This window comes from Myotis myotis, unplaced genomic scaffold (genome assembly GCF_014108235.1).
Source record: "Myotis myotis isolate mMyoMyo1 unplaced genomic scaffold, mMyoMyo1.p scaffold_m19_p_45, whole genome shotgun sequence".
Taxonomy (NCBI): Eukaryota; Metazoa; Chordata; class Mammalia; order Chiroptera; family Vespertilionidae; genus Myotis; species Myotis myotis.
In genome coordinates, this window is record NW_023416352.1 from 631,611 (window position 1) to 646,313 (window position 14,703).

The 14,703-nt window shown below is 60.0% G+C and overlaps 1 protein-coding gene across 2 annotated transcripts in view; it reads right to left on the reverse strand.

The window, feature by feature from the left end:
- Positions 1–14,286, reverse strand: part of PRR12 (proline rich 12) — a 30,142-nt gene extending 15,856 nt beyond the window's left edge. Inside the window, exons 1-6 of one of the 2 annotated variants that reach the window (XM_036307193.1) lie at positions 14,139–14,286; positions 12,457–12,569; positions 10,898–11,020; positions 7,521–10,813; positions 5,679–6,345; positions 3,310–3,818 (exon numbers count right to left, since the gene is read on the reverse strand). In XM_036307193.1, the coding sequence (XP_036163086.1) occupies positions 3,310–3,818; positions 5,679–6,345; positions 7,521–10,813; positions 10,898–11,020; positions 12,457–12,569; positions 14,139–14,224 (4,791 nt within the window). In that variant the 5' untranslated portion in view covers positions 14,225–14,286. Of the gene's footprint in view, positions 1–3,309; positions 3,819–5,678; positions 6,346–7,520; positions 10,814–10,897; positions 11,060–12,456; positions 12,570–14,138 lie in introns of both variants that reach the window. The other variant, XM_036307192.1, reaches the window with a different exon arrangement.
- Positions 14,287–14,703: the final 417 nt, after the last annotated feature.

The following is a 14,703-nucleotide window of genomic DNA, read 5'->3' on the forward strand; positions in this document are numbered from 1 at the left end:
AGCATCAGCCCACGCACCAAAGAGTGTGGGTTCGATTCCCAGTCAAGGGCACATATCTGGGTTGCAGGTTTGATCCCTGGTCCCTGTGGGGGAGAGTGCGGGAGGCAACCAATCAATGTGTCTCTGTCACAGCAGTGTTTCTCTCTCTTTCCCCCTCCCTGCCACTCTCTCTAAAAAAACAAAAACAAAAACAAAAACACACACAAAGGAAAAAGTATCCTCAGGTGGAGATTAACAAAAAAAAATTATAATAATTATTAAAATTCCCACCCTACCCCCTGAGCCCTACACAGGTTTATAGGTAGTTGTAACAAACTGTCAAAGGACAACTAATTACTATCTTATACAAACTGTTGAAAAGATCCCTTAAAAACAGAAAAGGAAATATGACACAATACTCATGTGAGGCCATACAAAGTCAATGAAAAACTTATAGCCAAAAATAAAAAACAAATAAAACTTGGAGATAGTTTTGCACAACAATATAATATACTTAATGTCACTGAATGGTACACTTAAAAATGGTAAGAAAAGCCAACTTCGTGGTATGCATAGGATATCACAGTTAAAGGGGGAAAAAAGAGTAAACTAAATTCTGACTGTGGCATACCCCAAATCCTGTCCAATTCTTACTATTTTTTACTTTTTTACTTCAGAGAGGAAGGGAGAGGAAGAAAGAGACAGAAACATCAATGATGAGAGAGAATCATTGATCAGCTGCCCCCTGCAAACCCCATACTGTGTATGGAGCCTGCAACGTGGGCATGTGCCCTGACCGGGAATCGAACCGTGACCTCCTGGTTCACAGGTTGACGCTCAACCACTGAGCCATGCTGGCCGGGCCCCAGTTCCTACTATTGGTGCCTATTCAACACGTCCTTCGCTTGTCCCAGGCTGACTGGCCAAATCAGCCCCACAAGTCGTGAGGATAAAGTGAAGTAATGTACACAGGGCACTACGTACGAAGTGGTACGGCCCTGGGGGACGCAGGAGGACCGGCCAGGGGGTGACACCCGAGACGCGAGGCACTGGGAACGTTCTGGTTGACGGTGGGAGGTGGTGGGACATACGTTCATTCTAGCATTTTGCTTTTGAACTTACAAATCTCTTACGACCGTTCTTTGGAATGCATCAAATTTCGTGCCAAAAAGATGATAAAATGTGGATGAAAGGATATGATGTCTGGGGTGGGTGGAGTGGGGCAGGGGGCAGAATGTGCTGGAATGGAGAGGGAGCAGGACCAGCCAGGAGGTGACGATGGTGGAAGCTGAGGAATGGATACACACAGTCCCGGTATTCTATTTGCTCTACTTTCCCCACAATAAAACAGCTTAAAAATGATGTAGGGAGCCCCAGCCGGTTTGACTCAGTGGATAGAGCATCGGCCTGCTAACTGAAAGGTCCCAGGTTCGATTCCCGTCAAGGGCACATACCCGGGTTGTGGGCTTGATCCCCAGCGGGAGACTTGCAGGAGGCAGCCGATCCATGATTCTCTCTCATTATGGATGTTTCTCTCTCTCTCACTTCCTTCCTCTCTGAAATCAATAAAAATATATTTTTTAAAAAACAACAACACACACACACACAAAATATAATAATGTAGGGAAACTACATTAAGTTCATCTCATAAAACACCCCATAGCCCTGACCGGTTTGGCTCAGTGGATAGAGCGTCGGCCTGCGGACTCAAGGGTCCCGGGTTCGATTCCGGTCAAGGGCATGTACCTGGGTTGCGGGCACATCCCCAGTAGGGAGTGTGCAGGAGGCAGCTGATCGGTGTTTCTCTCTCATCAATGTTTCTAACTCTCTATCCCTCTCCCTTCCTCTCTGTAAAAAATCAATAAAATAGATTCAAACAAAACAAAACAAAACAAAAAAACACTCCGTACAGGTGTAATAGCAGTCATTACCCCTACAATTAATTCATCCCACCATTTCTCCATCTGTATTTTATTTTATTTTTTTTATATATTTTATTGATTTTTTTACAGAGAGGAAGGGAGAGGGATAGAGAGTTAGAAACATCGATGAGAGAGAAACATCGATCAGCTGCCTCCTGCACACCCCCCACTGGGGACGTGCCCGCAACCAAGGTACATGCCCTTGACCAGAATCGAACCTGGGACCTTTCAGTCCATAGGCTGACGCTCTATCCACCGAGCCAAACCAGCTAGGGCTCCATCTGTATTTTAGAAGGAACAACACCCACGATTAAATGACATGTGACGGCATACATCGAGGCCCGAACACGGTTCCTGCCCCATAGTCCATGCCCAGCCAGTGACAATGACTGACACGGAGAATGGCCTCAGCTGTCGGTGTTGCCAAAGGGGGCTTAATGGCTCACTGACCTACCACGCGCTCGCCCTCCTCGCTCTGCCTCCTCCCCTGCGAGGAGCGCTGCACGGGCATCTGCTGTCACTCACCCTTGGCGAGCACTTATAGGAACCCTCTGGTCCAATTCTACGTGCCCAGGAGCCCGGCAAACCTTCTGCAAAGGTGATATGGTCAGCTCTGGAGGCCAGTGAGGGCCAGCTGCAGCCACCCCACTCCAGGTGTGGGGGGAAAGCAGTCACAGGTGAGATGCAAATGAGTGGGTGTGGCTATATGCTAATGAATCAGGCGAGGGGCCGGATTCGGCCCACGGGGGTGGGCGGGCTGGAGCTCGCTGGTGTGCAGTATCTGGAAGCAGGGAACGGGCTGATCTGCGTAAATTGTTTCAGATGTGCTTGGCACATAGGCACGCCCAACCCATTGGCTATTGCATCACAGGTGACGTCATGTTCATAGCTATGTCATGTCGACACAGGACAAGTCACCAGGGCATCCTCCAGAGACCAGCCCTCACCTGCTTTGTTCCTCACTACAACCCAGCACCCAGGATAACCACGATCAACAGTCAACAATGGCTCTAGCTGGTTTGGCCCAGTGGATAGAGCCTCGGGCCTGCAGACCTAAGGGTCCTGGGTTCGATTCCAGTCAAGGGCACATGCCCGGGTTTCGGGCTCGATTCTCTTTCATCACTGATGTTTCCCTCTCTCCCTCCCTCTCCCTTCCTCTCTGAAATCAATAAAAATACATTAAAAAAAAAAAACAGTTAACAATGGTGTTATCTAGTTATAGGGAACAGACACACACAACAGGATCCCAGAGGCAGCGTGTCCCCGGGGCCCCGCCGGCCGCCTCGGTGGCGCCGCACCTGCAGCCTGGCCTGCAGCGGGCGCTCAGGGATCGCGGCGGGGACCACCCCATCCACCCGGCCGGTCAGTCGGTCGGTCGGTCCAGCCGCGGGGCAGGCCGGGAACTCACCTTGAGGGAAGGTATGTCCTCCGCCCGGATGACGAACTCGTCGCGCTCGCGGAAGATGCCCTCCCCGCCGCTCTCGCCGGCCTCCTCGTCCGTCTCCCCGCACAGGGCTGCCGTCTCCTGCTTCTTGGCCAAGTGCAGGGGCCGGGCGTCCGGCGGCTCGTGGTCCTCGGGGGAAGGGGCGGCCGGCTCCTCGGGCGGGGCAGCGGCTGGCGGGGGCGGCGGGGCAGGTGGCGAAGGCAGGGCAGGTGGAGGTGGCGGAGGTGGCGAGCTGGGCGCCGGGGCCGGAGCCGGGGCGGGAGCAGGAGCCAGAGGAGCCGGAGCCGGAGCCGGAGCGGGAATGGGAGCTGGAGCTGGAGCTGGAGCTGGAACCGGAGCCGGAGCCAGAGCTGGAGCCGGAGCGGGAGCCACCAAGGGAGGCGGCGAGGGCAGGGCTGGCGGTGGGGGTGGCGGCTGGGGCGTTGGGGCAGGCGGCGGAGAGGGCGGGGGCTTCTCCTCCAGCAGCGGGGGCTCTGGGGGGGCAAGAGGAGCATCAGGGCTGGACCCCCGAGGCCCCCCTCCCCGCTCCCCAGAACTTCCACCTGCTTTCCATCAGCATCCGGCACGTCCCTCAAATTTCTACTGCCCGTGAAAGGGGCTCCCAGCCTGTGCCTCGTCTCCTCCAGGGCGCCAAGCCGCCCCCTGCACCCAAACATTTCTCCTGATGAAACCGAGTTCTGCGGCTACCACACACGCTACCCCTGCCCCCTTCCCCTCCGTTTCTTCTTACTCTTGAGGCCCTTGCTCCTCCTCCAAAGCTCCTATCCGGCCCTGCTCCCCTATCCTGTCCAGTCACCTTCCTGACCTTCAACACCCACCCGTACAGACACCCCCGGGAAGCCCACGCCCCTGTAACTTCTCTCTCCAATGTCCCCATCAGTCTTCCCACCCGGCCATTCCTTGCTCTTTCCCAGCCTCCAAAGACCCCATTCTCTGTAGTTCTGTATCCCGATTCCATTGCTCAATGCCCATGCGGCCCCCTCCTCCTACCCCTTCCATGGTCAGGAGTCTTCTATGCTGTTAAAACTCTGTCCTCGCCCCGGCCGGTTTGGCTCAGTGGATAGAGCGTCGGCCAGCGGACTGAGGGGTCCCGGGTTCGATCCCGGTCAAGGGCATGTACCTTGGTTGCGGGCACATCCCCAGTGGGGAGTGTGCAGGAGGCAGCTGATCGGTGTTTCTCTCTCATCGATGTTTCTAGCTCTCTATCCCTCTCCCTTCCTCTCTGTAAAAAAATCAATAAAATATATTTAAAAAAAAAACCCTCTGTCCTCACCCAATTGTCCCTCTCTGGTCATCTCTCCCCTGCTCCCTAGCTTAGTCCCTAGGAAGCTCCTTGCCCTGCCTCCTTTCCAAATGCCATCTGCCCTCTTCTCTTGTCCCTGAATATGAACGTCCCTTCCTGTGACGAGCCCTCTGCCTCCTATCGCCACCCAGGTCCCTGAGGCCAGTGTCCAGCTCCAGCTCCATCCTGAGCTCCTGAGCCCCAGCGCCCATCCGAATGCCCATTTAGTCCTGACCATCGTCGCGTGGTGGCCTCGATGCCCTTGCCTGGCTCCAGCCCCCATTCCTCCCTGTTCTTCCCGATCCCGAAAGCTTCCCCTCCGTGCCTCTGTCGCCTCCTTTCCTGCTTGGAGGTCCCATCCTCCTCAACCCCAGTCCTTCTCCAGTCCCGGAATAGCCAATGCCCTTCTCCTTTACACTAACTCCTAATGGGTTTCTCTAACATCCTTCTCTGAGCCCTCAAGCCCCCCCTCATTAACTGCCCCTAAGGCCCTCCTCCAAACCCCAACACCTGTCACCCTCATTACAGGCCCTTACATTTTGTCCAAAGTCTCAGATCAGAACCCTGCACAGACCCAGCCATACCCCCAGCCTTTCCCTCTTGCCCTCCAGTCAGGGTTCTAGTCTCTTTCTAAACTACCCTCCCTGCGCCTCTCTCTGCCCCGCCGCCCGAAATCTCCCTGTCCTTTATCACACACATCGCTAACTCCGGAGCCCTTCTCAGGGTCCGCATCCCCTGCCAGTTTAAAAAGCTCACCGAGTACCCCATTCCCAGCTGTCCCCGCCACTTCTAACCTGCCCTGTCCCCCAGCATTCTCCAGCGCCCACCTTGGGGCCCCTGCCGGTCCACTTAGCACCTGGGGGCAGAGTAGAGGAAAACAAAAACACCTCTTTCTCAAAGCACTTGTTTGCCTTCCGCAGAGAGTTACCTCCACAGACATGCAAATCTCCATCACCTAACTCGGTGTCCCTTAAACAGCACGTCACCCACATAACCGTCCCCAGGGTTGGAACCCCCTGCCCCGCCCCCGGACCAGCTTCCCAGAGCTCACCAGGCGTGCCATTGGTGCTGGCACTGGGGAGCCCTGGGAGAGGAGGTGGCCCTGGGACCGGAGCCTCAGTAGCCAAGGGTGGCCCGTCCGGAGTGGAGGTGTCCTTGGGCCCAACGAGGGGCGGGTCGTCGAGGGCAGAGATGGCCGACGAGATGCTCTCCTGCAGGTCCCGGTTCTTGGCCACGGAGTCTTCCTCGTCCGAGGAGAAGGAGGGCAGCGTCTCCAGGTTCCGTTTCAGCTCCTCGTCCAGCCGCTTGCAGGGGGACGGGCAGCCCAGCCCCAGCCCCTCGCTCTCCGCAGCCTCGAGCGCGCCGCCCAGCCCAAAGGCGCCCGTGGGCGGGGGGTGCGGCACGGTGGGGGCGGAGGGCGGCTGGGGCTGCAGGCCTCGGGTGGGCACGGAGGGCGGCCCGCTCTTGGGGGGGCTGAGCGGAGGCGTCATGCTGGCCTGGTAGAGCGGTGGGTGGCGCTTGCCCGACTTGAGGAAGTCCAGGAAGGAGGCCATGAAGCCGGACTTCATCTCCGGCTGCTTCTCCTCCACTTCCTTGATCTTGGCCTCGATCTTCTCCCGAGTCAGGCTCGAGTCCAAGCTGTTGTGGTCGGCGCCTGATAGGGCGTCACCCGAGGAGGCCCCCAGACCCTCACCAGCCTTGGGCACAGACAGCTTGATCTAGATACAGGAGTAGTGGGGGGGTCAGGGCCCAGGAGTTGGGCCCCAAGTCCCCTCCTCCCTCAGACCCACGAGTCCAGAACCCCAGCCCCCTTCAAACTTCAGACCCTAAAGTGGAAGTTTCCAGACTCAAGCCCATAGAATCCTTGAATTCAAGTCCACAGACCCCTCCTGATTCCAGAACAACAGGACTCAGTCCCATCCTTTTATTACTCACTGACCTCTCCTTGCTCCGTCCAGGAGCCCAGGGCTCCAGCCCTCCCTCCCGCCCACACCCAGGAATCTAGGATCCCACATGGATGAGAACCCACCCTCCAACCTCTTGCCTCCCTCTAAAACCCAAGTGTCAGTTGTCAGATCGCCCCAACAGTGGAATCCTAGAATTCCAGCCCTTAGAGCAGTGGTTCTCAACCTTCCTAATGCCGCGACCCTTTAATACAGTTCCTCATGTTGTGGTGACCCCCAATTTCATTGTGACAAATTGAACATAATGAAAGCCTAGTGATTCATCACAAAAAAGATATGTAATTGTATATGTGTTTTCCGATGGTCTTAGGCAGGGGTCCTCAAACTACGGCCCGCGGGCCACATGCAAATACAAATATTGGATTTGTTCCCGTTTTGTTTTTTTACTTCAAAATAAGATATGTGCAGTGTGCATAGGAATTTGTTCATAGTTTTTTTTTTAAAACTATAGTCCGGCCCTCCAACGGTCTGAGGGACAGTGAACTGGCCCCCTGTTGAAAAAGTTTGAGGACCCCTGGTCTTAGGCGACCCCTGTGAAAGGGTCGTTTGAGCCCCAAAGGGGTCGCGACCCACAGGTTGAGAACCGCTGCCTTAGGTTGTAGAAATAGAAACCAGCTGAGCCAGTGTGGTTCAGTGGTTGAGCTTCGACCCAGGAACCAAGAGATCACTGGCTTGATTCCTGGTCAGGGCACATGGCCAGGCTGCAGGCTCGATCCCCAGTGGGAGACAAGCAGGACACAGCCAAGCGATGATGTTTCTCTCTCCATCCCTCTCCCTTCCCTTCTCTAAAAACCAATAAAAATATTTAAAAAAATAAAAACGTAAAAAGAAATATAAACCGTATCCCCAGTCACACTCGTGAACTTCCAACGCGGCCCGACCCTCTCCTTTCTCTAAGACTCAGGCGCTGGGGCCCCACTCGCCCTCACCTTCAGTGGCTTCAGGGGCTCCAGCCTGGCGCCCCCTGCTTCCTCGGCCTTCCTGCCCCGGCCACGGCCCCGACCCCGGGGTTTCTTGGCCCCATCAGTGGGGGTGGAGGACAAGGATGGCCCAGTGGTGGTGGGGACCTCGAGCGGGCGGATCCGGGGTCTTCCCCGGGGCCGGGGCGGGCCATCGCGCTTGGCCTTGGTGGGCCTGCGGCCCCGGCGCCGGGGGCCATCGGGGCCGGGGTTGGGCGGACAGAAGTCGATGTCACCGAGCGGCGAGAGGGCCGGGCGGGAGCGGCAGCTGGACACCAGGTCAGGGAGACGCCGGGGGTTGAGGCGGATGTCGGCAGGCACGTCAGCCTTGTCCTCGTCGGCCTCGAACTCGTACTCCTGGGCGTACAGTTTCTTGGGCGTCTGGAAGGGAGGGTCGCGGCGCCGGAGCAGGTGGAAGGAGGACGTCTTGAGCAGCTTCTTTGGCTTGGTAGAGCAGAAGATGGGCGAGGTCAGGCCCCCCTTGGGCTCTGAGGCAGGGGGCGGCGGCGGAGGGGGCGGCGGGGCCGCCTGGTGCGGCCCGCTCTGGATCAAGCCCAGAGGCTCAGCGTTGACCGTGGAGGGCAGCTCGGGCGGCTTGCTGTGGTCGAGGCCCAGGCCGGGCGTCTCGGGCCCTGCTCCAGAAGCCCGACTGGGGCAGTAGGGCCCGTAGGGATCATAGGCGGGGGGGCCAGGAGGGGGCCCAGTGCCCGCCTTGGGGTCACCTTCGTCCTCAGGCGGTCCGGCCTTGCCATAGTCGTCGGCGGCCCCTCCGCCGAACATCTCCTCCATGGTGGGGAAGAAGCTGCGCTCCTCGTCTTGGAGCAAGGAGTCGGGGAAGCAGATGGAGGTGAGTGGCACGAAGCGGGGGGCCTTGGTGCCTTGTGGGCTGGGGCTGCGGTAGGCACCCGAGGGATCCTTCCCCTCGCTGTTAGGCGGGCCCACGCCAGTGTCACCGGGCCCGGGGGGCAGCGGTTCCAGGGCCCCGAGCAATTCTTGCATGGCACCTGGCGGCTCCAGGCTCTCCTCGGGTCGCAGGCGGGGGCTGGGGGCGCCAGGCTCCAGCCCATGGCTGCGTAGATGGGCCTCGAGCTGGAGAGGCATGGGTGGCGGAGGCGGCGGGGGCGGTTGGGGTGCCCCGTCACGGGTGGCTGGTTCAAGGATGTGGACTCCGACTTTGGGGGTGCCGGAGGACGGGCTGGGGGTGTGGCTGAGGACTGAGGGCAGCAGCTGTGGGGGAGGAGGAGGCAGCACCAGTGGGAGGTCAGGGCCTCCGGCCTCCAGGAGGAGGCCATGGGGCGTGGGCTGGGCAGGCTGGGCCGTGGGAGGTGGGGGTGGCGGGCTCTTCTGGAGAAAGGCCCCCAGCTCCTTGGCACCTGCCCCGTAGTGGACAACTGAGGTGGCTAGCCCCTCGGGGGTCTCACCACCCCGTTCCGGCCCTTTCTTCTTCTCCTTCAGCCTCCCCAGGCCTAGCTCCAGGGCCGCGGTGGCACCCTCATCGAGGCTGGCACTGGTACGGATGACGCTCTGCAGATGGTACCTCTGGGGATCTTCCTTGGCCAGCTCATAGGGTGTGCCCGGGGGACCCCCAGCCCCGCCACTCCCCCCAAGTCCTTTGGAGGCATCTGCCGCCCCATCTTCGCCCACCAAGCCATCGGCTCCTGAGGTCCTCGGGGGGCTGGGCGCCTGCAAGAGGTGCTGGATGAGGAACTCCTCGTCCTCCGTGCGCTCAGCGGGAGGCCCCCCGGGGCCTGCCAGCAGCTCCGAGCCATCCCCCTTGCCTTTGTAGCCACCTGCTCCGCCTGCATAGCTGCCGGCTCCCGGGGGTGCCAGGAATGGGGCCGAGGCCAGGACAGAGCTCAGGTATTTGCCAGGGGCTCCTGGAGAGCCGACTCCAGGCGGGCGACCAGGGGCAGGCGGCGACTGCAGCGGGCGGATGATGTGAGAAGGGCTGGCCTCTCCGCCGCCACCCAGGGAGCTGGGACCCCAGCCACCTCCGTGGCCCGAGAGCGCCGGGGAATGGCCAGTACTATAGCTGAGTGAGGGGCTGGCTGTGGGCAGCCCCTGGGAGTGGGCAGCTGGCCCTGGGTACGGCTCCCCCTGCACCCCATACAGCTGCCCCTGCAGCTGGTCAGGGGAGTAGCTCTGACAAGTGGCTAGGCCAGGAGGCTGGGGGCCACTGGGGGGCTGGGGAGGCCCCCCCGAGTAGCTAGGGCCTTTGCTCAAGTCCTGTGCTTGACCCCCTCCAAACCCTTGCCCATAGGCCTGGGGTCCTAGAAGCCCCTGGGGCTGACCAGGAGAATAGGCCTGGCCTCCCGCCCCGCCAGCCCCAGAGGCCTTCCCAGTGGCATAGGCCGCTGCTGGACCACCCAGGCTCTGGCATTTGGGTGTGGCTGTTGAACGAGGCGGTGGGGGCCTGTTGGCACCACCCGCAGCTGCCCCATAGCCGCCTTTGCCCGTCTTATAACCAGGGGACTGAATGATGGGGCGGTAACCTCCGCCGCCGCCCCCTGCTCCACCTCCTCCGGCCGCCTCGGGGCCCGCAGCCCTGCCTGACGCCCCAGCCGTGGCTCCACTGGGCCCAGCCTTGCTAGGCTCCCCAGCGCCTGGGGAAGGCTCCCCACCACCCAGGGGGCTGCAGGCCAGGTTGGCCCGATGGCCCATGGAGGGATAGCTGCCGCCACAGCTCAGGTAGTGCTGGAGGGCGTGGGCAGACGGTGGGGGCGGTGGGGGCTGGGCACTGGCTGGCCGTTGGTAGTGCTTGATGACGGTGTCCTGGCGGGGCAGGGCCCGCTCAGGCGGCGGGCCTGGGGCAGCACCCGAGAAGTTGTAGAGCTGTGGGGAGGACTGCTCGGCGGCAGCGGCGGCAGCAGAGGAGGAAGCCAGCAGGTTGAACTGCGTTGGGAGGTGTCGGGGAGGCGGAGGTGGGTCTGGGGGACCAGGGCGGTAAGGAGGGGTCTGGGCCGGGCCAAGACCAGCGGGCCCCAAGACACCACCCCCCGCCAGGCGCTCAAAGCCTAGCGAGGAGGGCACCGTGGGCGCCTGCGAGGGCTTCAGGTGCAGCACGTCATGAGGGGACAGGAGCCCGTTAGCTGGGGGACTGAATGGGGGGTCCTGGAGGCTGAGGGACGAGGGCACCGGGAAGGGGCGGCTGCCGAAGGAAGCCGGGTGCTGGTAGGCCGACAGGGCAGAGGAGGACGGAAAGGTGCTGGAACCCGGCAGGGCGCCCGAGATGAAGAGCTCCGTGGGGCCTGGCGTATGCATGGCTGGGGATGACGGAGGAGACCATAGGTCAGGGTGGACCACAAGCCGGCCCCACCCTGGCCCTCGTGAGTTGGCAACGGGCTTACCTGTTTGCCAGGAAGGACTGCGGAACTGGGAGAGGAGAGAGGAGGCAGAGGGGCCTGGCTGGGGGCCCCGGGACTCCAGGGCCGAGATGAGGTTCATGACGGAGGCGTCGGGCCCTGCTGAGCCTGCGTGGTGGAGGCCAGTGTCAAAGAGTCCAGAGAGGCCTGACCAGGAACAGGGGATAGAGTCAGCTAGGGAGGGGACAGGGCAGGGTCGAAAGGGAAGAGGTCAAAGGCAAGTTGGGTCAGGGAAAGGGACTGGAGGGAAGGAAAGGGGGAGAAAGCGGGCAGAGACAAGCTCAGGAGACCGTAAGCAGATGGGGTGCAATGCAATCATAAGGGCAGGGAGTCCAAGAAGAGAAAGGTAGGCAAAGGAACAGAAAAATCCAGAAGCGAAGGAAGTGAGAGCTGAAGGGCAGGGGGTGAGGCCAAAGTATCTGGGCAATTCCAGCAAGGACAAGCAATGGCCTGACGGGAGCCACTGAGTAGAACTAGAGAACAAATCGAAAGGGGTTGAGTCAAAGAGAGGGGATCCGGAAAGACAGATAGGGGAAGGAAAAAAGGAGCCAGCCGGGAAGGTCACGATCAAATTGGACTACACCAGTGATGGCGAACCTACGACACGCGTGTCAGAGGTGACACGCGAACTCATTTTTTGGGTTGATTTTTCTTTGTTACGTGGCATTTAAATATATAAAATAAATATCAAAAATACACATCTTTGTTTTACTATGGTTGCAAAGATCAAAAAATTTCTATACACGACACAGCACCAGAATTAAGGTTTTTCAAAAAGCTGCCACGCCGAGCTCAAAAGGTTCGCCATCACTGGGCCACACAGTCTCATCGCTGGTCCATCGGGGAAGGAGGGCAGTAGGACCAAAGGGAAGGGGCCAATCAGAAGCCTTAGTTAGTCAGCAGCGGTTCTCAACCCGGTGGGTCGCGACCATGGGAAAACACATATAGCGTATCAGATATTTACATGACGATTCATAACAGTAGCAACATGACAGTGATGAAGTAGCAACGAAAATAATGTTGTGGTTGGGGGTCACCACCACATGAGGAGCTGTAGTTAAAGGGTCGCGGCGTTAGGAAGGTTGAGAACCACTGGGAGGCAGAGCCACTGGGGGGAGAATAAGGTAGGGGCAAATCTAAGGGGGAGAGGGGGCAGTCCAAAGGATCCCTGCCAATCAGGAAGAATGGCAATCAGAAGGAAAAGAGTTCAGAAAACCCAGGAGCTAAGAGAGCGGGCAAGCCCAGAAGGAAGTGATTGGCTGGGCTGGAGACAAGGAAAAGCCTGGAAGAGAAGGTGGGATCCGGGGGCTGCGGGGATGGGACCGATTGGAGGGAAAGAGGCGGGGCCAGAAACAGAGGCAGACGAATCCGGCGTGAAATGAAGCAGCTTCAGGTCAGCCAATCAGAGCAAGGCCAGACATGGGCGGGCCAGGAGGCAGGGGCAAGGCCAATTAGGAGGGGCGGAACTTTCACTAGCCAATCAGCTGCCTCGGAGGGAGGGGCGGCCTAGTCGGGGCGGGATGGGGGCCCCTCGCCCCCCGTACCTGCAGGGTGGTGGTTGGTGGCATAGCTTTGCAGTGGGTGGGGGGCCCCGTAGGCCTGGCGGTGTAAGATGTCCGTCTCGGGGTGCGAGGTCCTGGAGCTGCCATAGACCAAGCTGGGGGGAAGGGGGGAGATGTTAGGGTATCCTCCTAAGCTGCCCTGGGAGAAGGGACTTCGGAGGCAAATCCCTCGGTGAGTTGGGGGAAATCTTCCAGCTGAACTGGGGAGAAGGGGGTATTTTAAGGGACCTTGGGCCCTAAAGGAAAGAAGACAAGGGAATCGGGGTGCCCGACTAAAGAGCCATAGAAATGGTCCCCACTCGAGCCCCAGCAGCAGTAAAGAGCCCATCTAGTCTCACGTTTACAAACAACAGACATGCACTAGGTTGAGACAAACACTGAGAGGGTGAAGTCAGAGAAAGCGCCTCGAGTTGAAAATGCAGGGGCCACATAAGGGCCCCCACCCCGCTGGTGACACAAAACCCTGGGGCCGACCCCAGAACTGCGCTCAGACACCCCCTCTCCTGCAGACACGTGGGAACACACAGGCCCTGAACCGCCAGGGGTGGTGCAAAGCCAGTCAGGAGCAGGAGGCAGACTGTCCCCCAAATGGGAGGGATGCGGGATGAGGAGGGGGTAATAAAGTACCAGGTTCAAGTACGACCACGAGCACCGCCCAGCCCCTGGGGTTGAGGTTCAAATGCCTGGAACCATGCAAAGCCAAGTATGTGTGCAGAGAGTATTCAACTCACGGATGAGGGGCGGGGGGAGGATGCAGAGGGAAGAGTCCCACATGGAACACACGTGTGGTCATGCCCAGCCATGCTGGGCAACCCAGGTGTGTGGGGGAGGGAGGTGGTTCGGGGCAGGTGAAGGGTGAGGGCGCAACACAAATAAACAGTAGGTAAGGGGCAGATGCGAAGGCCCACAGACCGCCGGCGACACACGCACAGGGTCCACGTTCACACACACCAACACACACAACCGCACACCCAAATCTTCCCATGCAATAATGGCCCCCATCCACGGCCCAGACTCAAAGAGGTCAAATACTCCACTCCTCGCCATCAAACAGGATTCCCTGCCTTTGGGGGTGGGGAGTGAAAGGGGGCGTGTCTCAGACACCAGGAGCCCCCCCTCTCTTACACACGCGGAACCCCAGCTTAGGAAGGGGGCGGGGCCCCGTGCCCACTCTGCGCGCGGAATTTCGGGGGGGTTGGGGCCCGAGTGGCGCGGCCTCGAGCAGTCCCGGAACAATGGGACCTGGGAGGGGGGCGCGCCCCCCAGATCTACGTTCTAATTCTCCTTTCCTTCCCACCTTTGCAAGAGCAGAGCCTGGGGCGCGGGGGGGAGGGGTCAGCAAGCCGGGAATCCAAGGATGGGGGGAAATCCAGGCCTTGCTCCGCCAGTCCCTCCCAAGGCCTTTCCGTCCGAAATTGTTTTGCAGCCCCATCTTCCCGCTGCAGCTCTCCCTCTGCAAGCCGGAGCTGGCTTTGGCGGAGTTTGCAATTTGCAAACTGGGGCGGCGGCGTTGTTGCAAACCAAGGAAGGCCGCTCCCTTGCAAGCCGGAGGGGAGTTTGCGATGCACGCGTCACCGGGCGGGCCGGGCCGGGCCGGGCCGGGCCCGGCTCAGCTCGGCCCCCACCCCTTGGCCCCTTCCTCCAGGCCACCCTCGGCTCCTTACCTAGCTTTAGCTGACCTCTCGTAACTCCATCCCGCCCCGGCGCCGAGCGGGTCCCCGAAGCCGGCGCTGGGGTAGTTCCTGTCCATGAATTGGCCGCGGTGGAAATTGGGGGGAGGGGGAGGGAGGGAGGGAGGGAGGGGGCGCGCGCGCGCTCTCCTCCGCCGCCGCCGCCGCTCCCTCCGCTGCTGCTTTTCTCCCCCTTCTCTCCCTCTCTCTCTTTTTTTCTTTGCTGCCGCCGAAGGCCCGGGAAGGGCCCGGGCAGGGAAGGGAGGGGACGGGGCGGAGGGGCGGACAAGGGAGGGGGTGCAGCCGCCGAGCCAAGGAGGGGGGAAGGGGGTTCCCCCTTGAGGGAAAGGGGGGAGGAGGGACCCCGCTGTCTCCGCCTTTGCCCCGGCGCTTGCAAGAGAGAAAGGGGGAGCGCGCGCTCAGGAGGGGGCGTCCCGGGCGGCCCCGGGGTGGGTGCGGGCGCTGGGTGCTCGCTCTCTCGCCGCCGCCGCCGCCGCCTCCTCCTCCGCTGCGCTCACGGTGCAGCCATCTTTGCACAAGGCGGCTGGGGGAGGGGGGA